This window comes from Myotis nattereri (assembly GCF_964212035.1).
Source record: "Myotis nattereri genome assembly, chromosome: 1".
NCBI lineage: Eukaryota > Metazoa > Chordata > Mammalia > Chiroptera > Vespertilionidae > Myotis > Myotis nattereri.
The window spans coordinates 89,047,982-89,075,602 of NC_138075.1; the positions used below are offsets into that span (position 1 = coordinate 89,047,982).

The 27,621-nt window shown below is 41.6% G+C and overlaps 1 protein-coding gene across 2 annotated transcripts in view; it reads right to left on the minus strand.

Moving 5' to 3' along the window:
• BAZ1A (bromodomain adjacent to zinc finger domain 1A) overlaps positions 1–25,910 on the minus strand; it is a 101,299-nt gene extending 75,389 nt beyond the window's left edge. The window contains exons 1-3 of one of the 2 annotated variants that reach the window (XM_081090046.1): positions 25,697–25,910; positions 25,067–25,245; positions 8,567–8,845 (exon numbers count right to left, since the gene is read on the minus strand). In XM_081090046.1, coding sequence (XP_080946172.1) covers positions 8,567–8,845; positions 25,067–25,179 — 392 coding nt within the window. In that variant the 5' untranslated portion in view covers positions 25,180–25,245; positions 25,697–25,910. Of the gene's footprint in view, positions 1–8,566; positions 8,846–25,066; positions 25,523–25,696 lie in introns of those variants that run through there. The other variant, XM_081090045.1, reaches the window with a different exon arrangement.
• Positions 25,911–27,621: the final 1,711 nt, after the last annotated feature.

A 27,621-nucleotide genomic window follows, 5' to 3' on the forward strand; every position in this document is an offset into this window, starting at 1 on the left:
TTTCCAACTCCTTTAGGTAAATACCAAGGAGTATATAACTTTTTAAAAATTTTGGGTCAGCTATTAATATCTGAGAATTAAAATAAAATTGTAATTTAAAAGAATAGTTTCAATTCTGCAACATCTCCTAATGCTACCAAATTATATACTGAGCCAGGCCAGTATACTTCTTAGTAAATGTTTATTCCACCTCCTGCTTTGCTATTAGGTGCCACTTCTTGCTGCTGCCAGTATACCAACTTTTAGAAGTACCTTCTCACACCTGTTGTTTCAAATCCTCATAAATTCTTTCAGCTCCCAGAATATCTTGACTGTGCTTGTAAAATGTCTGAAAGCAAGTTGGCCAAAATTCTTTAATTTTTTAAAAAATTTACTAAATACAAAATTATATTTTGACTCAGTTTTTCAGGTTCTCTCAAACTCTACTCCTATCTTGAGAATGAATAACTCAACAGTCCAAAATGTTTACTTGTTGTGTAATTTCTACCTCCTTTTCTTCTAATTTAACTCTCCAATTCCACAGTAGGTGACAGAAGATGGGTTTATTATCATGCAAACATCTGAGTTCTCTAGCTCACCAACCTCCCAATCCTTCACTAAACAATGATATGTCAGGCTTGTTAAAAAGAAATGATAGCCCAGCTGGCCTGGCTCAGTGGTTGAGCATCTACCTATGAACCAGGAGGTCACAGTTCAACTCCCTGTCAGGACACATGCCCAGCGTGGGGCATGCAAGAGGCAGTTGATCAATGACTCTCATCACTGATGTTTCTATCTCTCTCTCCTTCTCCATTCCTCTCTGAAATCAATAAAAATATTTTTTAAAAATTATAAAGTGAAATGAAACTTAGATGCCTTAAAATCTGCTTGTGTAGTGTTTTTCAGAAGATCATATACAAATGTGGGATGAATGTCTTCAAAAACAATTGTATCTTTCAAAGACACTGAAATTGTTAACTGTGGGTTTCCTTTCAAAGTTTCAAACAGGGAAATCTGATTCCAAGCAACAGTGGCTTAGGTAGCTATTAGAGCCCCACATCACTACTGGCATCTCTCAAAACAAAAACCAAACCAAACAAACAAAAAAACCCCTAATGGCCCTAAATAAACACACTCAAATACTTACAATATACATCAAATGACAATATTTGGCTTTTAAAAATTCACAATCATTATTTCATTTCATCCGAGGCAATTTAACAGATGAAAAAGATTAAAGCTTAAAGAGTTTAAATTTCTTGCTCAGAGCCACACAGCTAATCATAAAGGGTAGAATCCAAAACCAAGGAGACTGATCAATTGAAAGAAATGATTTTGTAAGTCAGCCATACTGAATTTAAATCCTACCACTGACTACTTGTAAAAAGCTGGAATAGAAGCTCCATGACTTTTTGTTCACTGCTATATCTCCAGTGTCTAGAACAGTGCAAGTAAATAGCAGATCAGTACATATAGATTGAACAATTACAAAAAAATATATTTAACGTCTTTAGATCTCTGTTTCCTCATCTGTAAATGAAACAGTAAACTTTTGCCTTATCTCTTGCTAATACAATGTGTACACAAAGCATCTGGTAGCTATTTAAGAATTAATAGACCTGACTCCAAGTTTAGTATTCTTTTCACAAGACCGCCACCCATCTTCTCACTTCTCCTGTAGGCTCTAAGGAAGTAGCAGAGAACTAATGTCAGCATGATTGGCAGGTATGCTGGGTGTTCATTAGGATGAGGAGGGTAAAGAACTAAACTGTTGACTCAGTCAAGTAGTCAGTTGTTCTCTTTACTACCTCTGTCATAGCAATGACAAAGGATCTTCTGTAAGAATCTGTTAACTGATTGCTTATTTTAAATCATTAAGTCTTGGTGGGGAGGGAAGCACCTAATCTATACTTGTGAGATGAAAAAGAAAATGGGGAGGAATACCTAAAAGTAATGAGACAATAAGAAAAGAATACTGAGAGAAGAAGATCCAGAGAACCTATACTAATTCAACCACTATTCCATTTCTTTGTAACTTAACATGTTCTTTCCTGTAACTCTCATGGTAATGAATGAAGCAGTCTTTAGGACCACTGATAAGTACTACCAAAGAGATAGAAACAAAAGGTAGATGCTAGTGACAAGGAGAAACGAAAGTTAAAAGCAAAGGGAGATGGCGCTACAAATGGTACTATCAAGAAAGTGAAAAGGCAATTCCAAAGAATGGAATAAATCATATATCTGCTCCTTAGTATCAAAAAACAAGGAACACTTACAACTATGTAATAAAAATATAAATAACCCATTTTAAAAGGGGAAAGGGCCAGACCAGCATGACTCAGTGGTTGAGCATCGACCTATGAACCAGAAGGTCACGATTCGATTCCCAGTCAGGGCACATGTCTGGGTTGTAGACTTGATCCCCAGTAGGAGGCATGCAGGAGGCAGCTGATCCATGATTCTCTGTCATCATTGATGTTTCTCTCTCTCTCTCCCTCTTCCTCTCCCTTCCTCTCTGAAATCAATAAAAAGATATATTTTTTTAACGGGCAAAGGACCAGAATAGGCATTTCTCCAAAGAAGATATATAAACGATCAATAAGCACATGAAATGATACTCAACATAATTAGTCATTAGGGAAATGTAAATCAAAACTACAGTGAGATACCACTTCACACCCACTAGGATGGCAAAATAAAGAAGACAGACAATACTAAATTGTCCATACATATGACTTGGTGAGGAAATGGAGAAACTAGAACTCTCATACATTGCAAGTGGGAATATAAAGTGACACAGCTGCTTTAGAAAACATCTTGGATGTTCCTCCATCCAACACAGTTACCATATGACTTAGCAGTTACTAGAATACTAGACCCAAGAGAACTGAAAACATAAGTTCAAACAAAAACTTGTACATGAATGTTCTTAATAGCATCCTATATAATAAAAGTGTAATATGCTAATTAGACCGGAGGTCCTTCCGGACGACCTTGCCGATGAATCCAGGCTGCAAGGGAAGCCCGGGTCCTGGGTGCCAGAGGGAAGCCAGTGCCAGCAGCCAGGGGAAGGAAGGCCTACTTTTGCACGATTTTCGTGCATCAGGCCTCTAGTTATTTATAATAGCTCAAAAGTGAAAACAACCAAAGTGTCCATGAATTGATGAACAGATAAACAAAATGTAATAGATCCATAGAGCAGAATCTATACTAATAAAAGGGTAATATGCTAATTAGACCGGATAGACCAGATGTCTTCCAGACATCCTTCTGGACAAAGCTCAGAGCAGAGGCCGAGGCAGAGGCAATTAGGGCAATCAGGTTGGCAGGGAAGAGCGATTAGGGGCGATCAGGCCCACAGGGGAGCAGTTAGGGGCATCAGGCAAGCAGGCAGAGGCTGTTAGGGGCAATCAGGCAGGCAGACAGGTGAGCAGTTAGGAGCCAGTGGTCCCAGATGGCGAGAGGGATCTCGGATTAAAGAGGGTGCAGGCTGGGCTGAGGGACACCCTCATGCATGAATTTCATGCACTGGGTCTCTAGTTTATCAATAAAAAGAAATAAGACACTGATAGATCTACAATGTGGATGAACCTTGAAAACATTACAGTAAATGAAAGAAACCACACAGAAGGATACATATTATGATTCTATTTATATGAGACTAGAGGCCCGGTGCACAAAATTCATGCATGGGAGGTGGGGTCCCCTCAGCCCAGACTGCACCCTCTCCAATCCAGGACCCCTTGTGGGATGTCTGACTGCCGGTTTAGGCCCGACCCTAGGGATCCGGCCTAAACCGGCAGCTGGACATCCCTCTCACTATCCTGGACCACTGGCTCCTAATCGCTCACCTGCCTGCCTGCCTGGTCACCTCTTACTGCCACCCCCTGTCGGCCTGGTCGCTTCTAACTGCCCCCTCCCTGCCGGCCTGGTCGCCCCTCATGGCCCTCCTGCTGGCTTGGTTGCCCCACGCAGCCTGCTTGTTCAGTCATTTGGTCGTCCCTCACTAACCCCCCTGCCGGCCTGGTCATAGGCAGCCATCTTTCGAGGGCATGAGGGTTACTATGCATATTACCTCTTTATTATATAGGATGTCCAGTATAAGCAAATCCAGAGACAGAAAATATAGATTAGTGGTTGCCATGGGCTGAGGGGAGAGGGTAGTTGGTAGTGTCTGCTAACACAGGACTTCTTGGGGTGATGAAAATATTCCGTAATTAGGTAGTGGTGATAGCCTCATAACTTTGTGAATCTACAAAAACCCACTGAATTGCACTTTTAAATGGGCAAGTTTTATGGTGTATGAATTATATCTCAATAACGCTCATTTAACAACAATAACAAAAAGCAGAGAGTGATGAAAATGTGTGCACCATGTAAGCAAATTCTTGTAACTTCACATTCTGTGGAGAAAGGATGAAGAATGAAAGGTGGGAGTGGGAGCACAGATACCTTATACTAATGGACCTCATGTAAATGCCTGCTATTTCTCAGTTACTAGCAGAAATTCATTTATTTCTCTAAATAAGCCCCCTACCAATAAACCTCATGCCACAGCAAGGAAGAAAGGCCAAAGAAGTCTACAAATAAAAATCAACAGGAATGCCTTGGGCGGGGGGGCTCAGTTGGTTGGAGAGTGGTTTCATACAGCAAAAGGCTGTGGGTTCAATTCTAAATCAGGGCAAATACCTGGGTTGCAGGTTCAATCCCCGGTCGAGACATAAATAGGAGGCGACTAATCGATGTTTCTCTCGCTCTCTAAAATCAATAAATGTATCCTCAGGTGAGGATGAAAAAACAACAACAGAATACTTAGGAAAGTCAACCTGGATTTTCTCTCATCACAGAAGCTGGACTTATCCTAGCCCCTCTTTGAGGATGCCAGGATCTTACCACTTCCATCATCCCAAAATTGAATTCAATACCAAAAGTTACACAAGTAGATGTGATGCCAGAAGGGACATGTATTTTTGGGGGTCTAGAACACAGTCCAAATGAAAAACATCATGCCAACTCATTTGCTCATATTAACGTAATAGGAGTTTTTTTCCCTTTTCTAATATTAATTTACAAAGATCTTTATTTTACTGGGTTGCAGCGGCTTGGAGATTTAAGATGGCCTGTACCTAATATATTATCCCTTAAAACATCTCCATGGAAAACAGCAAGGAAAGTCACTAATCCTCTCCTATATAATGAAACCCTAATATGCAAATAGATGGAACAGCGGAACGACCGCTGGAACAACCGGTCGCTATGATGCGCACTGACCACCAGGGGGCAGATGCTAACAGAGTAGCTGCCCCCTGGTGGTCAGTGCGTTCCCACAGGGGGAGCACTGCTTAGCCAGGAGCTAGCTCATGGCTGGTGAACGCAGTGGCGGCGGCAGGAGCTTCTCCTGCCTCCACCACAGGCTGGCAATAAGGAGCGAGGGGTCCCGGACTGCAGAGTGCGCAGGCCGGTCTAAGGGACCCTCCCCCCCCCCCCCACACACACACAGTGCACAAATTTCGTGCACTGGGCCTCTAGTATAATAGTCAGGACTATTGACTATGGTTTATTAAAGGGGACACTCTCACCACTACACGCTAAAGCAAGAGAACACATTACAAGAGTCATCTTAAAAGCTGTCCCCACAGGACAGAACAGCACTATTTAAAGGTGCCAGAAACATAGGAATGGTCACTGACTTGATAAGGCCCTTGGCTATCTAAACAGCTTAGACCACCACCCTACAACCCAATTTATAAAAACAAAAACCCAAATAGAAATCCCAGAAAATACAATTAGAATAAGAGTTTATAAGCATGACAGAGAACTCAAAAATCAAAATGGAAAAAGATGAACTTTTTAACTTATTTATTGAGCACTTGCTATGTGCCTGGCACTTCACATACAGCATCTCAGTTTATCTTCACAATAATTCTACTAAGTATGCAAAAGAGAGATAAGTGATGTTAAATATTTTCCCAAAAGTTATGCAGGTGGTAAGTAGGTGGTGGAGCCACCATTCCAACCAAAAGGAAATCTAGTCATTAGGCAAGTTTACATATTAAAATTATTTTAACTGAGATTTAAGTGAAAAGGGAAAAACAAAGGGTGTACTCCGAAACTCAAGATTTAAAGTAGCAGAAATCTTAAGTCAGGCTTGAAGCTTAATTATAACAAAATTTAAATTTTATTAGAAAAGCTAATGAGTAATAGAAGAAAAATATTAACTTCCATATAAGCCTATTTGGCCAATTGCAGCCTTATCATCCCACCCCACCCCCAAGGTAAAATGCTACTACTATATTCTATTTATGTAGCAATTCAAAATATATACCCCCCCCAACATAGTCTCATAATAACCTGAAAGGATGTCAATTGTTCAAAAAGGCAGTCTGACTCAAAGCCTAGATCCTTCACTATCACACTATTCTGCCTCCCATAAAATTAGAAATTTATAACTTTTCCCAAACTATAAACAAAAATCAAAGATAAAAATATTATATTAAAGCCAAGGGCATAACTATTGATTGCACTTTTATTCTTTATTTCTTAATTATATTATATTGTTTATATACATTTTTAAAAATTTGTACTAACTGCATCGTTAAGAAAAAAAAAAGTGAAATGGCAAAATATTTGCAACAGTAAGACAGAAGTATAATATGCTTAGTATTTAATAAATAGCTCTCACAAATCTACTGAAGACAATCAAGCCAAAAGAAAAATGGGCAAAGAACCTGAACAAACAGACACTGAGATATCATCAGATCTGGCAAAGACTAAAAAACTAAAATATCTAGTGTTAGCATCAGAGCAGGGAACCCAGACCTAGCCTTTGTGGCATTCTGAATCTGGATGCTCCTGAATTACTTCATTCATACATTAATTTTAATACTTGGCAAGTTGAAATGGCTGTCTCTTTCTTAATTGAATCTTAAAGGGCATTTTAATCCTTTTTGTATCCCCAGTACCAAACCAGTGTCTAAGTGATACTTACAATCACTAAGCAACATGTGAAACACAATATCAGAGCAATCAGAACTATCTAGGCCTGAGCTGAGAGCAAAGATGGCTAGACTCATAATATTACTTCCCGAGGCTCCTGATAAAGGCAAAAAGTAAGGAGTCTTCCACAATTTCTCCTTTCCTGCATAGAGATTAAGAATGGTCAATGTGTATTATGAAAATTAAGCCTTAAAAGTTTGCAGAAAAATACTAATTTCTAATACTTTATCATTTAAAGCCTTCTTAAGAAAGAAGAGGTATGTTTCCTGATGAATAATTGTGACTCCCAAATTTCCCATTTCTGCAATATAACCTAGTATCCTACTGTTAACAGCTACCAATACCTGAAATCCATTTTTAAAGTATTATAAAAAACAACAACAACAAAAAAAAAACAGGCCTAACTGGTTTGGCTCAATGGACAGAGCATCGGCCTGCGGACTCAAAGGGTCCCAGGTTAGATTCTGGTCAAGGGCATGTACCTTGGTCGTGGGCACATACCCAGTAGGGAGTGTGCAGGAGGCAGCTGATCGATGTTTCTCTCTCATCGATGTTTCTAACTCTCTATCCCTCTCCTTTCCTCTCTGTAAAAAATCAATAAAGTACATTTAAAAAAAAAAACCTATATAAAACACAATGAACCAATACATTTTTATATGTAAGCTATATTCCTAATGTTAGAGTTTAATGCATCTCAATGATTTGTAATTCAGAAAACATTTCTGGCATAAGTCAAATAAAAATAGTGACTATAAGAAGAAAAAACTGTCCTCCCCAGAAATGATCCTATTATTTCTTTTGGTGATATAGATCGAACACAAAAATCTGTTTTCTAAGTATATCACCAAAAACCATAAAACATACTCCAAAACAGTATTTATAATTTGATTTGTTTTTAAAAGGGTATGTTCTTGGTGAGATTACTGGTGACATGTTAATCTCTCCCCCCAAAATAAAGATATAACATTTATTTATTTATTTTTTTTATTAATTAATTAATTAATTTATTTCAGAGAGGGAGAGGGGGAGAGAGATAAAAACATCAGCGATGAAAGAGAATCACTGATCAGCTGCCCCCTGCATACCCCCTACTGGAGATCGAGCCTTTAACCCGGGCATGTGCCCTTGACTGGACTCAAACCTGGCACCCTTCAGTCCACAGGCCAACACGATATTCACTGAGCTAAACCAGCTGGGGCTAAAGATATAACTTTTTCTAGACATGAAAATTCTTTAATTTTTACCATTTGTTGCTTCTACAATTAATTTTAAAAAGTATCCAATTATTCATCAAAATCAAGATGAAAGATACTGTATTGTGTGTTACCTTTTGTATTAAAGTGGGCAGGAGACTGTGTGTGTGTGTGCGCGCGCGCTTGCGCGCGCCTTCCTCTACATATTTTTGGTGGTCTACATAAATATTAGCTTTAGAAAAATACGTAAGAAACTAACACTAGAGCTCTGTGGGAAGGGTAACAGGGTAGCTGGTGGAGAGTAAAAGGGAAGCTTTCTTCATTTCAGCCTTTTGTGTATCTTGGATTTTAAGCAATGGGGGTATCTGCAGATCAAAAAAAAATTAAAAGTACTTTACCTTGCACCATTGTTCCTAATGACTTCCACAGTTTCTTCGACAAAATATCGATCCTTGACATATGCAAAAATATCATCACAAATTTCATGTAAGCGTGAACGATGGGTAAGGTTGGTCAAGTATAAAACTGGAATAATTAGTGGTTCTGGAAAACTCTGAAGATTCTGTCTTGCTCTTTTTTCTGACTCAAGTGCTTCCTGATAGGTCAGTCCAGGTCTACCCGTCACAGCACAACTCCACACAAGACTGTTGCACAGAATGGTTCGTTCAAAAAAGTCACTGATTAAAAAACAAAAATAAAAATCTATTACCTATCATTTCACAAATTTTACATTAAATGCTGATAAATAATTGTGCTTCTAGTGCAAAAATTTACATAGAATCATAGAACTCAAACAAGGGTTTAGTAACTGGACAGCTTACACATTAATATAAACCTGAGAAAAAGTATAATAAACTAGATATTTATATTTTGCAATTTAAAAGTACATTCAGCCAAAATTGGACTTTGATTTCCATTAGTTTTTGAAACTCAAAGTGCAACTGAAAATACACTCAACCTTTCCTTTTCATTCTTCTAATTTTAAGCTTTTGCTCCAAAGCAATCCAAACACTGGAGTGAATTCAAGCACTTAACTACGAATTTTATTTTTTAACTATGAATTTTTTAATATACTTTTATTGATTTCAGAGAGGAAGGGAGAGGAAGAGAGAGACAGAAACATCAATGATGAGAGAGAATTATTGATTGGCTTACTCTTGCACGCCCCTTACTGGGGATCAAGCCACAACCCGAGCATATGCCCTTGACTGGAATCGAACATGGGACCTTTCAGTACGCAGGCTGATGCTCTATCCACTGAGCCAAACTGGCTAGGGCTTAACCATGAATTTAAAAGGCTTTAACATAATAGTGAAAAACTGAAATGTAAGCATCTAATAATCAGAGAAAGGTTAAGTAAATTACAGTACATCATATGATGAAAAATCATAGTCATTACACAGTATAAGAACAGTTCTTAAATAATATGTTAATAGGGGAAAATGTTCAGGTTTTTCTATATATGACAATATGATCCCATTTGCGTTAAAAATAAAAGAAAAAGGAAAGAAAGGAAGAAAAAGAACCTAAAAAAGCATAAAATATTTCTGAAACAATATACAAAAATTAAGGTAATAGGCATGGGACTGGATGACCATTCTACTCAATCCTTTTCTGCACTATTGGAATTTTTTAATATGGGCATTTCTTTAAAAAAGTTCTATCCTGTCACTTTTAAAATGCAAGAGGTCTACAATTTGGAAAGATTTTTCGTATATTCTAAGTAGAAAAAAAATCAAATTAGTGAATAACACAATCCCATATACACTGATTATAATAACAAGAGGGTTTGTATTTATACAAATACTATAAACAGATGTTTCCTATGGAGAAAGGGAGGAACTGAGAAGGAAGAAAAAGGAAAATTTGTTAATTCTAAATATTTCTACACTGTTTGAATTTTTATAAGAAGTATGTACTTGTATTATTTTAATAATAAAGATATTTCCTTTTTAAAAAAATTTTATTGATTTTTTTAAGAGGAAGAGAGGAGAGAGAGAGAAACATCTATGTGAAAGTGCCCTCTATGAGGGATCGAGCCTGTAACCCGGGCATGTGCCCTGATCAGGAATCAAACGGCAAACTTTCAGTGCATAGGAGGACGTCCAGCTAACTGAGCCACATCAGCCAGGGCTATAACAAACATATTTTCAAATAGAAAGGGTCAGACATATGCAATAGGGTTAACAGTGGTTGCCTCTAAATGGTAAGACATTCATATTCTGCGCCCTCCCCCATACTCTAGTCTTCTTTGCAATAATTACATGTAGCCGATATAATTCACTATTCTTTAACTTTTTCTCCTTCTTGAAATCCCTCTTTCCTCCTCCCATCATTCTAAAAAGTATATGTTTACTTCCTAGTGAGTAAATCTATTTAGGTTATCCCTGTAGTAGTCTGATCTCCGAAGATTTGGGGTAATTCCAGTAAGGTACTTTCATTTATATATTTGTCTGTAGAACAACAACAACAAAAATGAAGTATATGGAAATAAAGAGAAACTACTCATACTTTAACATAAATGAGATCTAAAGAGATAGCATACATAAGCCAAGTTACATGACTTGGCTTTAGTAGAGGAGATAATAGATGTATATCATTAAAATACAAAGTACAGAATGCCTACCTTTATAATACAGAGACATATCCTTTCGGAATTCAGAGGAAGGAAAGGAGGAGAGGCAGGCAAAAAAGATCAAGAAAAACTAGAAGGAAGTGGCATTAAAGAGTTAGGGTTGTAAAGGAAACAGAGTTGAAGTAAGAAATGTCAAAGAGAAAAAAGGAATATAATCTGGTTCTTATAAGCAAGAAAATCTATGTCAGATAAGTAATATCAGCTTAGAGAGAGGTAACAGACACATCCAATAGATGGGTATCCATGGTATAGAACAGTGGTCGGCAAACCACAGCTCGCGAGCCACATGCGGCTCTTTGGCCCCTTGAGTGTGGCTCTTCCACAAAATACCACGTGCGGGCGTGCATGTACAGTGCGATTGAAACTTCGTGGCCCACGCGCAGAAGTCGGTTTTCAGCCTGGGTGAGTCTTCAGGGGTGGGCAAACTTTTTGACTCGAGGGCCACAATGGGTTCTTAAACTGGACCAGAGGGCCGGAACAAAAGCATGGATGGAGTGTTTGTGTGAACTAATATAAATTCAAAGTAAACATCATTACATGAAAGGGTATGGTCTTTTTTTTTTTTTAGTTTTATTCATTTCAAACAGGCCGGATCCGTAGTTTGCCCACGGCTGGCTCTAGTTTGAAGAAGTGGTTTGGAAGGTGGGGTGTCGGTCGGTCGGGCGATGGGAGATGCGGCGCAGGCGGGCTGTGGGATATGTAGCAAGAGGGAGGCACGCACGATTCATGCACAAGTTGCGTGAGCCAGTCAGTCAGCAGTCTCATGTGCAGTGATTAGGGCTAGCAGTGTCCGCAAATCGCGTGCGGGTGACAAAAGTACCTACTCGAAGCACAAAGTTACCTGTATTTTTCCAACCAGCTGCAAATCCTACAGGTATTTTGTTCATCAATTTAAGAATTGTAATTATTTTGTGTTGGTGGCTTTATTATTATAAAATGAAACATTTTTTTAGGTGCCCTGTTTGACATGGCTACAAAGAAGCAAAGAAAACCGGAAGACGAAAACCGTGAATTTAAAGTTGAATGGACCAAGACTTTCGCGTTTATTCAAAACTTAAATGGCCTTCTGACCTGTCTTATTTGTCAGGAAAAATTGGCGCATAACAAGAAATCAAATTTGGAGAGACACTTTACAACTAAACACGTGTCATTTAGTACTAAATATCCTGTCGGTGATGCAAGGAAGAAAGCAGTTGAGGAACTTCAGAAGAGTCAAGAAAAATCAAGTTCTGTATTTAATTACTGGATGCAATCTTCCAACAATGTTAATATTGCAAGTTTTGTGGTTAGTCAAGAGACTGCTAAGAGAGGAAAACCATATACAGACGGCGAATACATAAAAAGTTGTTTTATAAATGCATCCGAAGAGCTATTTCGGGATTTTAAGAACAAAGCAGATATTCTAAAAAAAATTAAAGAGTTACCATTGTCTGCTAAAACAGTGAAAGATACAACAGTCAAAATGTCTTCGAATATAACCAACCAGCAAGTCGAAGATCTTAACACATTTCGTACCGTATAGAAATCTCTAAGACATACGCCAGGGACCGCACGTTTTGGGGCAAACTGCACGTTATTTAAATCATCATAACTACAGATCATAATGCACTTCAGGTGTTGTTTTTCAATAATTATAACATTTTTATTTACAAAAACAAACAATTAAAGTTCCTAGTACTTTTTTAACGTATGGTACTGCGTAAAACATTTTCTAAAAGCGCCAGGAACTTGAAGACAAAGACTATTCGAATGACCAAAATACAATGTAACTGCAATGCTTTATGGGTTCGTGCAATTATATAGTTTTTCGTAGATTGACCTGCATGGTTTCCACCAATGAGATCGCTTCATTCGATGTGGACAAGACAGTGTGTGACATCTAAGGTCCACAACAGATGGCGTGCGAAACATGAGAAAACTCGTGAGCGGTATGAAAGGTATTAAATTGGTTTCAGCTTTATCAATAGCAGTTGACGAGTCTTGTGACATAAATGATACAGCGCAAGTTTCACTTTTTGTACGATTTATTTCATCTACAGGTCCTAAAGAAGAACTTTTAGGATTATTGCCACTCAAAGGTCAAACACGTGGAGAGGATATAGCAAATGCTGTAATTGAGTGCATTGAAAAACATCATATTCCACTCGATAAAATTGTCTCAATTTCAACAGACAGGTTGAAAAGTATGACCAGCGTAAGGAACGGGTTTGTTGCTATTTTGAAAGAAAAAATTAATCACGAGATACTTACTTACCATTGCATCATTCATCAAGAAGCGCTTTGTGCGCAGACATTTCCAGAAGAATTTTGCAAAGTTATGGAATTGGTGATTAAGATTATCAACTCCATTATAGCTAAAGTTCTTAATCATCGCCAATTTAAAGAATTTTTAGTTGAAATGGAGAGTGAGTATGCAGATCTTCTGCTGCATAACAAGATATGTTGGTTATCAAGAGGAAACGTTTTGAAACGTTTTAAATTAAACGTTTTAAATTAAAGCATTTCTCCTTGAGAAGGGTGTTCACTATCCAGAACTAATGAATGATCAGTGGATCCAAAAATTTTATTTCATGGTAGACGTTACATCTCATCTAAATCAGCTTAATCGTAAACGACAGGGGAAAGGAAACAGTTTTTCGATGTTAGAAGAAGTTATTTCATTCAAAAACAAATTATCTCTTTTTGTTCAAGATTTTGAAAGAGAAACTTTGATTCACTTTCCAAGCCTGTTGAAACATCGCCAAGAAAATAATTCTGGTACTGACATTTGCTATTTCAAAACAACACTTTTAAATATGAGGGAAGCTTTTCTCAATGGGTTTCAGGAATTCAGAAAGAGCAAAGCGACGTTAGCCTTTGTTAAAAAACCTCTCAATGCTACTGTAACAGAATTAAATTTTTCTCCCTTTAATATTGACATTGGCAACTTTGAAATGCAATTGTTGGATTTAAAAAACAAAGAACTCGAAATTTGAACGTCTTTGTGCTGATATAGAAATATTGGAGAAAAACAAATGTGAACTTGGTTCACAGCACAAGTGGTCTGCTTTGAAAGACCTGGAGAAGGAAGATACGTTGATTTTTAACACCTGGAATAATATTCCTGACTCATAATCAACGGAAAAACTAGCGTTTGCTGTTCTTTCCTTATTCGGGTCTACATATTTATGCGAACAATCATTTTCAAGCATGAACCTTATCAAGAGTAAATTGAGAAGTTGTCTTATTGATGAGAACCTAGAATTGTGCCTAAAATTAAAAACAACATACAAACCTGACTTACCCAAACTTTCCAAGGAGATGCAAGGCCATTGTTCACATTAGTGTTTGTCAGTCATTGTCATGATTTAATTTTATGGATATTGTAAGGTAAATTGTAAGGAATTTAATTTTATCAATAAATAATATCATTATTAAGTATGATATCAAGTTTTATTCAACGTACCTATAGTTGAACTAAGACTTAAAACTTTAAGTAAAGTTTATTAAGTTAATTTTAGGGAACGTTGTGGAGTGAAAGAAGATGTAGTGTCGAGGATTGAGAAAGGTATGTTGAGATGGTTTGGACATATAGAGAGGATGAACTAAAGGAGATAGACGGAACAAGTATACAAGACGAGTGTGGATGGGAGAGTTGGAAGGGGTCGGCCTCAGCAAACGTACCTCAATCAGATTGAGGACATTTTTAGCAAAGGCCAGCTTAGGAGCACCCTAATTAAGTTAATAACAATGTATCTACCTATATAGTTTAAGTTTAAAAAATTGGGCTCTCAAAGGAAATTTCAACCGTTGTACTATTGGTATTTGGCTCTGTTGACTAATGAGTTTGCTGACCACTGGTATAGAATAAAAGGAATGAATGGATCTTGAAAGAGGTCGTATTTGTTTTACTGCCTAAAACTGTAATGTACTTAGACAACTTCATAGGTTTAATTTCTTTTTTCTATAGAAACAAACATATCTCTAAGACTTAGCTTCCCAAGCCATCACATGGTTAGCACATATATATTACGTGAGGTATACTTCTAATAATCGAAACTATTATTTAAACTATGGTACTATTTAAGAAAAACAAACTTTAAATCTAGGTACCTTGCATATTAACTAGTCTCTAAAACAGTGCTAACAGAAATAGAACACCAGCCACACATATAACTTAAAATTTTCTAGTGGCTCCATTAAAATTTTTTTTAAAGAAACACTAATGAAATTAATTTTCTATTTTATTTAACGCAATATATCCCAAAATACTTTCATTTCAATATGTAATCAATATTGAATTATTTTTATATTTTGGGGGTACTAGGTCTTCAAAATCTAGTATGTATCGTACACTTATTACACTTCTTTATTTTGACACATTTCAAATTCTTACTAACCAAGTACTGGCTCCTATATTGGACAGCAATAGCAGGTCAGTATTTGGAAGCCTGAGGTACTTGGTATATCGGTATTTGGTGCCATTGCAGGGGGTCAGACTTTACACTGAGCTGCAATAAATACTATTTACATTTGTTAACACTGTTCAAAATAACAAGGAGAGTGATGGCACAAGTGCCAGAAATCTCTACTATATGTGTCACCAAGCAGAAAAATTGGGTAGTCAGTAACCAGTGATGTACAGTTGTCCTTCTACACCAGATTTCCACCACCTCCTGCAAAGTGTTTGTACTATTTGCCTCCTTTGTGTCTACCTACAAAGTTGTTGTTACATTACAATACTGCTGTGCACAAAGATCTACCCTCAGGAGGAGGGAGGCAGGGCACATTACCACCACAGTGGCAATTTTAATGCAAGGGGTAAAAAGCCCAAGGGCTATTTTTCCTATTCATCACCCCTTACCAGCAAGGTCCCATCTCTAACATTACATCTCTAACATTACGTACCTTCACTTTCTCCCACTTCTGCAATTCTGCTCTTCACCCATTTATCATATACATTCAAATCTGTAAGATTTTGTTAATAGTACTAAACTCTGCAGCGGTTCTCAACCTGTGGGTCGCGACCCCTTTGGCGGTCAAACGACCCTTTCACAGGGGTCGCCTAACACCATCCTGCATATCAGATATTTACATTATGATTCATAACAGTAGCAACATTACAGTTATGAAGTAGCAACGAAAATAATTTTATGGTTGGGTCACAACATGAGGAACTGTATTTAAAGGGCCAGAAGGTTGAGAACCACTGCTCTAGGGTGTAGGTTACAGTGCCTGTTCAATTTCTATATTATAAAATGAAAGTTTTACAAGAAGCACATTTTGCTATTATGATCAAAAATTTATAAAATACAAAGTACTGTTTGACACAATATATCTTTAGGCTAGTGCAGATTATTATGTCTCTAATTTATTACTATATTCCTTCAACAATCTTCTTTACCAGAAACTGGAATATCACTGGCCAAGAGGCCAAATCTAGCCTTCCACCTGTTTTTGCATTTTTACTGGATCACAACCACACCCACACCTTCAGGTACTGTCTGACTGCTTTCTCACATATAATCTGAGAGTTGAGTTAGGTGCAACAGACACCCTGTGGCCTGCAAACCCTAAAATATTGATTATCTGGCCCTTTAAGAAAAAATTTGATGACCTGTGCTCTTTACCATTTTTTCTTAACAAAAAATTGTGTTTGAGTTACCAGGTCCATTACTGGTAAGAACACATGTCTAATATAAAATCAACCAACTCTCTGGTGAACAAACTAAGGAACAAAGAGCAACATACTGTTAAATTACTAGGTATCTGGACAATAACGCAGAAAAGATCCAAGGGACATAAACTCCCCTATCCACAAAGTAATTAGTATAACTGAGAAATGCAGCCATAGGATAAAAATTAACATAATTCCTGACTTAAACAGCATATGGTACAGCCAGACAAGAAAGTATGGCTTCTAAACTTAGAAAAATAGTAATTGCTAGAAGACAGCATATATTGTTCTAACAATTTCCTTTACTGACTGAGTTACAAAAACAGATCAAACAATCCTGGGGATGGTAGATTTCACATGCCTTATGTTATACAACTAGTGGCCCGGTGCATGAAATTCATGCATGGGGGTGGGGGGGCATGGGGGTTGTCCCTCAGCCCAGCCTGCACCCTCTGTAATCTGGGACCCCTTGGGGTATGTCCAACTGCCAGTTTAGGCCCAATCCCTCTCGCAATCTGGGACCACTGGCTCCTAACTGCTCGCCTGCCTGCCTGATCGACCCTAACCACTCTGCATGCCGGTCTGCTCATCCCCAACTGCGCTCCCCCCCCCCACCGGCCTTCTTGCCCCCAACTGCCCCCAGCTAGCCTGATTGCCCCCAACTGCCCCCCCCCACGCCGGCCTTCTTGCCCCCAACTACCCCCCCTTGCTGGCCTGATCACCCCCAACTGTTCCCCCGCCAGCCTGTTCGCCGCCAACTGCCCCCCTCACTGGCTTAATTGCCCCCAACTGCCCCCCCCCGCTGGCCTGATTGCCCCCAACTGTCCCCCCATCAGCCTGATCGCCAACTGCCCCCCCCACCAGCCTGCTCGCCCCCAACTGCCCCCCACCCCGTCAGCCTGCTAGCCCCAACTGACCCCCACCCCGCCAGCCTGATCGCCCCCAACTGCCCTCCCCTCCTGGCCTGATCGCCCCTAACCGCCTCTGCCTCGGCCCCGCCACCATGGCTTTGTCTGGAAGGATATCCAGAAGATCTCCCGGAAGGTCTCCCATTCTAATTAGTATATTACCCTTTTATTAGTATAGATATAGAGAAATTCCAGCTTAGATGAAAATTACATTTACTTTATAAAATATATTTTTATTGATTTCAGAGAGGAAGGGAGAGGGAGAGAGATAGAAACATCAATGATGAGAGAGAATCATTGATTGGCTGCCTCCTACACACCTGCCCCCAACTGGGGACAAGCCCATGCTCTAACCAGGAATCAAACCATGACCTCTTGGTTCACAGGTCCACAAGTCCACACTCAACCACTGAGTCATGAACGCTGGGCTGAAAATTATATTTATTACATTTACTATGAATGGTCAGGGGGAAAGTATGACTAATTAAAAATATAAAGCTTAGTTTTAAAAAAACTTTAATGAAAGATTACTTTTGCACTTAGTGTTATCAGACAGACCTAGTTAATGACAACATACAAGGCAGTCTCCTAAAATCTGCAGATGGACACCAAGGTGAGGATTAGCAATGTAGATTTTTAAAATCTAGATACTAAAAACTTACATAAAAATCAACAAGTGGAACTTTATAAAAGCTTAATAAATTTCCTAGCTTAACAATAATGAATATGAAAAAGGCAAATTTCAACCAAACTACAAATTCACATTTCTGTGCCTTATATCATTTTCTCTGCTTAAAAAGTATTTTTAGAGCATTCTCTGCCTAGAATGCCCTATTCCTCATTCTGTGTCTTGACAGCTTCATCTCTCAGGACCCAACTGGGATATCTCCAATTTGGGGGGGTCTCCTCAACTTCACAGCAGTTATCAGCTCAATTTTCTATACTATCATTACTGACTCCCATAGCACATATGTGATTTATGCTGTGTTGCAGACATACATTAATTTCTCATTGCAGGGAAAAATCATCTCAGCATCTCCGAAAACTCATCAAAGTATAGTGTCAAGAATAAACAAATGGCCCTAGCTGGTTTGGCTCAGTGGGTAGAGCGTCGGCCTGAGGACTGAAGGGTCCCAGGTTCGATTCCGATCAAGGGCACATGCCCAGGTTGCAGGCTCGATCCTCAGTAGGAAGTGTGCAGAAGGCAGCAGATCAATGATTCTCTCTCATCATTGATGTTTCTCTCTCTCTCTCCCCCTTCCCCTTCCTCTCTGAAATCAATAAGAAAATTTTTTTTTAAAAAGAATAAAAAAATGCAGAGAAAGATAAGTACCATTTGGTTTCACTCATATATGGAATTTAATGAACAAACTGAACTACCAAACAGAATAGAGACAGATTCATAGATAGAAAGCAGGTAGACAGCTCTGGTGTGGGGTGGTGTTCAGGGGAGGGTAGATAGATTGAACAAAAAAGAAAAAAAAGAGAGAGAGAACTCATGACATGGACAAGTGTGGTGACTGTGGAGGTGGGAAGGGGGTGGGTGGAGGTGGAAGAAGACATAGAGGGGGTAAATGGCAGTAGAAAAAGTAAAATTAAATTTAAAAAGAGTAAGTAAATGTATTCTTACTGGCAGTCATTTGTTTTTGTGTATTTAGACAGAGAAAGTACACATGAATGGGAAGGAGAGAGGAAAGTATCTGAATCTCAGCTTTACCACTTATAGAATGTGAACTTGGGTAAGTTATACAACTTACTAAACCTGGTTCCCCTTCTGTAAAATGAGGATAATATCTTTCATGAACAGTCAATATGAAAATTAAATAATATATAATACTATATGTACTACATGCATATTATATGCACACTCAGTAATAGTATCAATTTCTTATTGCTCAGGTACTGTATTTGCAGAGAGGTCCCAGAAGAATACATAGGAAAATCTCTCTCTATATAAAACCCTAATATGCAAATTGACCCAACAGTGGAACAACCGAACAACCGGTTGCTATGATGTGTGTTGACCAGCAGGGGGCATGTGCAGAACATGGTGGGCATTGGCCGTAGTGGGATGGTGGAGCAGGTGAGGTGGGCTCCAGACCAAGGCGGGGCACTGGTCACTGTCATCGGGGCGAGCCTTTGGTGGTTACTGAAAATTCTTTGCTCCCATGCACCATGGTCCTGCTGGGTGCTTGCACCTTCTGCCTTGGGTTTCTCCACCTCCCCTTGCTCCTGAGGGGTGATCGGAGCCAGCAGCTGCCTCTTGCACCCGTTGCCAGCGATGGCACCACTCACACCCGCACCTGCCACCAGAGCCACTGTTTGCACCCACTGCCAGTGCCAGTCCTGATCGCTCGGCGCCATCAGCAGGTGTGAGCAGCAGCTGCCAGTCCTGATCACCCAAGGGCTTCTCTACCTCCCCCTGCTCCTGAGGGGCAATCGGGGCAGCAGCCACTGCTCGCACCCTCTGCTCGCACCTGACAGTGCCAGCCCCAATCGCTCTGCGCTGTCAGCGGGTGTGAGTGGGGCCAGTGCCATCAGCGCATGGGAGCAGCAGCGGCAGGAGTGGGGCTGCTGGCAGATAAGGGACTGGGGGCCATGGCGGGAGGGCCCGGGCTGGGGTGCAGAGGATGGGCCAAGACCCACCCCTGTGCCCACTGCAGCCTCACAGCCCACAGTTCCTTTCAAGGTGCACGAATTCGTGCACTAGGCCCCTAGTCCTATATAATAAAAGCCTAATATGCAAATTGCCCCCTCAACCAGGAGTTCGACTGGGAGTTCAACCGCTCACTATGACACGCGCTGACCACCAGGAGGCAGTGCGGAACATGGTGGGCATTGGTGATGCAGCAGTGGACGGCAGTGGAGGCGCTGCTGGCCCCAATGAGAGCAGGACTGTGGCGGGATGATGGAGAAGGTGAGCGGGCCTGATCACCCCACAGATGGCGACCAATGGCGGTGGCAGGGGGCGGGTGCTTGCACCTTCTGCCTTGGGTTTCTCCCGGCTCCCAGACACTGAGGGACCCAGGTGGGAGCCTGATGACTCAGACGGAGGGGGGTGCAAGGGAGCCCAGGTGCTGCCCAGGGCCCAGAGGTCAGCTGGGACCTACCCTTCCACACCAGATACTGGCACTTCGATTGCCAGCCAGGCCTAGGGACTGCACCTGTGCACGAATTTCCTGCACGGGGCCTCTAGTAACTAGTATAATAGAGGAACAACATCAGAGGAACACATAAGACTTGAAAATCTTTGAAGAGAAAGTTTGGCCCTGGGAAAGGGCATTGGAAGAAGAACTATCAGGAAATACCCCAAAATCTAATCAGGATGACCTAAGCATAAAATCCTATCAACTGCTTACACTGTTTGTAAAGAGGGTTGAAGGTGTGTGGTCTCCTTAGAAATATGACTTAGACATTCTTTTTATAAGAGGTAGAGTCTATTTTACCAACCCTTAAATCTGAGCTGGCCTTGATATTGACTTTGACCAACACAAAAAGAGATGACATTGAGAGACTTCTGCTCTCACTCTCTTGGAACCCTGAGACCAGCAAGTGAAGAAGCCCAGATTAGCCTTCTGAGAATGAAAGATCACCTGGTGAGAAAAGCTATCCCAGTATATCATCAATGGACAGTTAGGTTGTTTGCATATCCAGGTTATTGTAAATACTTCAATGGACATGGGGAAGCTTATTTTTTCAAATTAATGTTTTCATTTTCTTTGCATAAATACTCAGAAATGGAATTACTGGACCATATGGTACTGTTTTCCATAGTGGCTGCACCAACTGACATTCTCCCCAAGAGTGCACAAGGGCTCCCTTTTCTCTACATCCTCAACAACAGTTGTTATTCTAGTCTTTTTGATAATAGGTATTCTAACAGGTATTAGGTGATAATCATCAAGGTTCTGATTTGCATTTCCCTGATTATTTATGATGTAGAGCACCTCTTCATTACTTGTTGCTCACTGGTTTGTCTTCTTTGCAAAAATATCTATTCAGATCTTATGCCCATTTTTAAATCAGGTTGTATGGTTTTTCGGTATTGTGTTGTATGAGTTCTTTATATATTTTGGATATTAACTGCTATCAGATATATGACTTGCAAATACTTTCTCCCATTCGGTAGGTTGCCTTTTCATTTTGTTGATGGTTACCTTTGCTGTGCAGAAGCTTTTTAGTTTGATGTAGTTCCACTTTTTTATTTTTCCTTTTGTTATTTGTGCTTTTGATGTCAGATTTAAAAAATTATCCTTAAGACTGATGCCAAGGAACTTACCAACTACGTTTTCTTCTAGGAGTTTTATGGCTTCAGTTCTTATGTTCAAGTCTTCAATGCATTTTGAGTTAATTTTTCTGTATATTGCAAAATAGTAGTTCAATTTCATTCTTTTGCACTTTAGCTTATGCATTTACCTATGGTTAATGTGCTACTTTTTTTTTAGTTCATCCTTACCAAGGATATTTTTTCCATTGATTTTTAGAGAAAGTGGAAAGGAGGAGAAGAGACAGAGAGGGGGAACATCAATGTGAGAGTGACACATCAATTAGCTGCCTCCTGCATGTGCCCCAACTGGGGATTGAGCCTGCAACTGAGGTACATGAATCCAACCCAAGACCCTTTAGCCCTCGGGCTAATGCTCTAACCACCGAGCCACCGGCCAAGACAATGTGCTATTTTTAACAAGTCTTCTTTACTTATGGAAAGCTAGTCAAACAATGATTAGCAATTAGTTAGAGAATATGTAGTTCAAATAAACAACATAAAGCAGTTTGCATTGTATAACCATTAAATATCTATCCTGGTCATAGTCTCTTTCTCAAAGAATTCAGGGACTAGGTAAAGAGAAAATGTGAGGCAACAAATACATTACATTACAGTACAATAATAGGCATCACACTAGATAAAAATGAAGGGGTTGGCCACAGCTGCCTAGAAGGTCAAAGGAGGAAGTGTCAGACTATAATATCAAGTAAGATAAAGACAGAAAACTATTTGGCAATCAAAAAGTCACTAGCAACCTCTACTAACCAGAGTTAGAGGAAAAAGTTATTTTGCATTGTGTTGAGGAATGAACAAGGTGGGGCAGCATAGAAGATCTCTTTGAGACTGATTGAAACAGAGAAAGTTATATTCAAGAAATCCAAAACCTGAGCAAATAGGTGAGCATACTGGACAAATATAAAATAAATTCAAGAGAATGCACTTAAGGAATCTTCAAACAAATTCACATAAACCAATTGGTGATTTAATGAATGAGTGAAACAGGTTTCCTTCATAGTTTCTCCAGCCAAGGGTCACATTACTATATACCATCCACTGTGAATATATTTTTGAAAAGATTTCTTTGTAATCATCTAAGAAAAAGATAAAGTAGTCCAAAATTTAACACAATTAAATTATTCCAGTTTTGCCAATTCAAAGTTCTAAAGATGAATACCTAAGAACAGCAGTAGCTCTGCTTTGTTCAGGGTAAATGATTTAATATCTTTGCTCCCAAGCCAATTGCATCTCCTGATCTGCTTGTAATTTCCCAAAACCCAAACATATCAGCACAGAGGAAACAACAAAAAACTAGTGTGTGTGTTTTTTTAAATTTAATGTCATAAGGCTACAAAGGACACAGTTCTTTATTAATGGAAAGTAGTACATTTGGAATAACAAAAGTCTCTTCCTTTATTTTGTTATTTCAAATTTCTCCATGAATAGTAAATTATCAAGAACCAAAGTATAGCCTGAACCGGTTTGGCTCAGTGGATAGAGCGTGGGCCTGCAGACTGAAGGGTCGGTCCCAGGTTCGATTCCGGTCAAGGACATGTACCTTGGTTGCGGGCACATCCCCAGTAGGGAGTGTGCAGGAGGCAGCTGATCAGTGTTTCTCATTGATGCTTCTAACTCTCTATCCCTCTCCCTTCCTCTCTGTAAAAAATCAATAAAATGTATTTTAAAAAAAGAACCAAAGTATATGAAAAGTGTTTGATTTAAAAAGATAACATCCTTGTGCAGTCTCCCTGATAAAGTGAGACCTTCTTAAAAAGTTAAGATCGCTTATATCAAAGGAGAGAACAATTTGAAATCTAAGCCCCTTTCCTATTTTGTTGTCATTCTTAAGTACAATTTTTAAAAAATATTGGAATTATTACCAAGGATTTTAACTTAAAACTATGAAAAATGAGGCATCATCCTTGTCAAGTTACCTAATCCAAGTTCACTTAAAATAGTTACAAGTAACAAAACAAGTCTCTACAGGAGCAGAGTAAGATGTGCACTCCTATTAAAAAGTACTGTCTGCTGAAAAACTTCTCTAGATCTAACATACTTATGTGTAATTCCTTCTGTGGAGCTGAAGAAAAAGGCTCAAAGGAAATGCCTTTTCTAACTTCACTCCGCACTCATTTCTCAGACAGGTGCAATTTGACTCAAGTCCTCCCTGGATCAAGCCCCCTACTCAGAAAAGGTGCGTCTGACACACCATTTATTTGGTTGCTGGAACCCTTGGTTTCTAAGCCACAAAGGATTCCTTCTGAGCGGAGAGGACAGAGCATAAGAAAAGGGAGAATTAGGCTGTTTTCGTGATTGATCGATTCAGAGTCTCACTTGGTGATTCTGTGTTTAAACAAAGATCTGTAAAGCACTTCGCTGTTTGGTGTAACAAGATCAAGGGATCTCTTGGGATAAATGAACCAGGAGAAGGACTGAAAACGTAGGGGATGAAGCTACACAGGCAGCAGCTCCGGATTCTTATCACAACAATAGCGAGTGGCACATGTCAGGCAGCCACATGCGCGGGGGGCCGGAGAGGCCGGCGGCGGCTGCCGTTGAACTTGTCCTGCCCTCCTCCCTCCCCTGACGCTCCGGCGGCCCCGGGGCCGTGCGAAAGTGAAAACTGGGGCGCCCAGGGCCTGGCGCCCTCCCCCGCCTTTCCCCCTCCCAGCCCCGACTTCTTCCTCGCCCGTCTCCCGGGGGCGGAGACGCTGAGTTCCCCGGGGCCCGGAGTTAGTCACCAAGAAGAGGCGGTGACAGCGCACGGCTCGCGGCGCCCACTCCGAGGCCTAGCCGCCCCGACACCGGGGCCCCGGGGGACCGTCCAGTCCCGGCCCCGCGGCCCCCGGCGAGCCCGCTCCTTCCCGGACTCGCGCCCCGCTCCCTCCCGCCCCTGCCCCGGGCGGCTCAATGTCAGGCTCCGCTCGGGTCGCAGAAAACGACGCCCAGCGCGGCCGTTTCCGGCCCCCAGGGGCGGGGATTCCCTCTCCGGGCCCGGGAACCGCGCGGCCCCGTGCCACTGACCCGAGCGGGGATCCCCTCGCTGCCGGGCGGGGATCCCGGAACTGGCCCCGGAGTGCGCGTGTGGCCGCGGCGGGGAGGGGAGGGGCTAGGCGGGGAGTTTCCGCCGCCCGGCCGGGGGGCAGCCCCGGCGAAGCAGCCGCCCGCAGGACCGGCCGCGGACCCCGGCCTTCCCGGCTCCGCCCGCTGCCCCCGGACCCGCCGCCCGCCGCCCGCCTCGGGTCGGGCCGCCCGGGGCCCCGCGACGTCACCGGGTCGGGCTCGGGGAGCCGAGAAACGCGGCCCGGGCCACCTGGCACTTTCACGTCTCCCCGCCTGGAGTCCAGGGCGAGGAAAGGGAGACAAAAGGACGCTGGGGAGGGCACCCCCCCCCCCGACTCCCGCACCCGCGCCCCGCGCCGGCTCGATCCTTACTCGTAGTGGCGGAAGATTTCGTTGGTGACTCTACAGTAGAAAACTTCCTCGTCGGGCCGCAGGTCCGCGGGCGGCTTCTGTCTCACAAACGGCTTTCGGTGGAGCAGCGGCATCTCCGTCCGCCCGCGGGCTCACCGCGGGGTTCGGCCGCCCGCGTCGGCCCCGCTTCCCGATCGGCACTGGGGGGAAAGGAGAGCCCGTCAGCCGGGGCGCGCTCGGCGGCGGCATGGGCCGGTCCACGCGCCGCGGAGCCCGACCGCCTTTTGTGCGAATGACGCGCCGCGGCTGCCAGCGGAGACGAGGTCGCTGCTGTCGCCGCCCCGGCGTGGAGCCAGCAGAGCCGCCGCCGCCGCTGCCCTCCCGGCGCGCCCCACCTCCGCTCGCCGGTTTGCCGGCTCACAATGGGGCCGGCCGCCCGGGCGGGCGGTGCGGGAGCGGCGGCGGCCCCCTCCCCCCGCGCGGCTCCCCGCCCGCCGCCGGCTCCCAACGTGCTCGGCGCGCAGCCGGCCCGACGCCGCAGGGGAGCTCGCCGCGGGCGGCCCCGGCCCCCGCCGCTTTGTTCCCGCGCTCGCTGCCCTCCCCGCCCGCGCCGGCCGGCCGGCTTCCGAGCGAGCGCCCCGAGCCCCTCACCTGCGAGCGCGCCGGCTGACACTTCACCTTCGCCGCGACCCAGGCCGCGAGCGGGGGGCTCCGACCTCCCGGGGGGGCGCCTCCCGCCGGCCCGCCGCGCCGCCGGCCGCCCAGGCTTCAGCTGCCACGGCCTGGCCCCGCGCGGGATCGCGTCCCGCCGCCACTTCCCCGCCTCGCGGAGCTCCCGGGAAGTTTCTGAGCGACTTTCGGCTCCGAAGGAGGAAGAGCTGTTGGGAGGAGCCTTGCACTTCTCGCTGCTACCTTTTTATTGGCTGCTCGGTGACTTTTGCAGCTTGTCACTGATACAGGAAGAGACGGCGGAAAGCCTGGGAGAGCCACATTATTAATTAATGGAACAGCCCCTCGCGAAGAATCAGAAGCATCCTCCATGTTGGAGACTATCGGCCCGGAGATCTGGGGAGAGCGCCGGGGGTTCCCGCGCACGTCGCTCCCCGAGTAAAGCCTTCGCCCGCAAGTCTGGCCCCATCGCTCGGTTACACGATGGGCGAAGATTACAATTAAGATTTAATTTGTATTTTTTAAACGCGGGGCGAGGAATCAGGAATAAAAAGTGTTTTGATAGTTTCTTCTTCAAAATTAGAATTCTCCCGTCTAAAACAATATTTTGCTTGGGTGAAACGTCCATCTTGAAAAGGAAATACCTTTCTTGACAGCAGTTCTCTTTAATACTCAGAGAGGGCAGTTCCAAGACTTAGCAGAGGAAAAGACCAAAAAAGTGTATGCTAGAAAACGTCATCATCCCCCTGGACCCCCAAGTATTTAAAACTGCAAAAACACACCTTTAGAAAGTAATACCTAGGATACGCCGTGAAGATAGTTTGCAAATGGTCAATATTTAATTCACTCACTCAGAGTTTTAAAGATCGTGGATTTACTAGTGAAATTTCCCCCAAAGCAACGTTTCCCCATATCTGTGAAATTCATTTCTGAAATGAATTTTAGTGCACATAACACGTGACTTTTGAATTAAACAGAATTGTCCAAACTCCAGATAACTCCAAATGTTTGCCAGCTTTGTTTTAAAATGCCTTTTTCGCTACTGCCCTTGATAGTTGCTTATTTGTAGGCTACCATGAAAGAACTAATTTAAAAGACAGTAAGTTTGGAGAACAGTTATTCAACAAAGGATGCAACTAATTACCAATACTATGAAATGATCGTAGTTCTAGAAACTCTTTGGGATCATCTTTTAAGTACACGTGAACATTGGAGCTGAAAATGTGTCTATCCAAATCTCAAGAGTTACCATTTTTAAACTTCTCTCAAGAGCCCACAAAGTTAGATTCAAAAGGGAAACAAAGAGGGTAGATAATTTTCAACCACTATTGAAACATTCTCACAATTCAAATTCCCAGCTTAACTATTAAGCTAAAAACATGAAATTTTCTCTGAACAAATAGTATTTATATTTCTTGTATCTCACTATTTGATAAGCTGTTAATTTTGTAAAATCCATGATCAAAAATAATAATGTTGATTTTATTGTATTAAATACAGATTTTTAAACAATTGGATTTTTTATACTAATTAATATTAACATTTTATTCTACTTCATCAAAATATTATCATACTCAATTTCCCTACTGCTATACTCAAATTTCAATATCTCAATTCTGAGTTACATACATAGGATTTATTGTAATGGTTTGTGATACTTAATGTTATATACATAGATATTCATTGTTAACTCAGAATAATGTAAGTTTAGTAACTTAAAATTAACATATTAAAAAGTTTAGTTTTGATGTGTTTATAATATTTAACCAAATTGATAGCATACCTAAGCTACCTCAGAATAACACTTTAAGTTATCCTACATATTTACTATTAAAAGCTTACCTAATATGTTATTTTTTTATTTTGGTATCATGATTACTTCCTTGCTTTATTAATAACTACTTCTA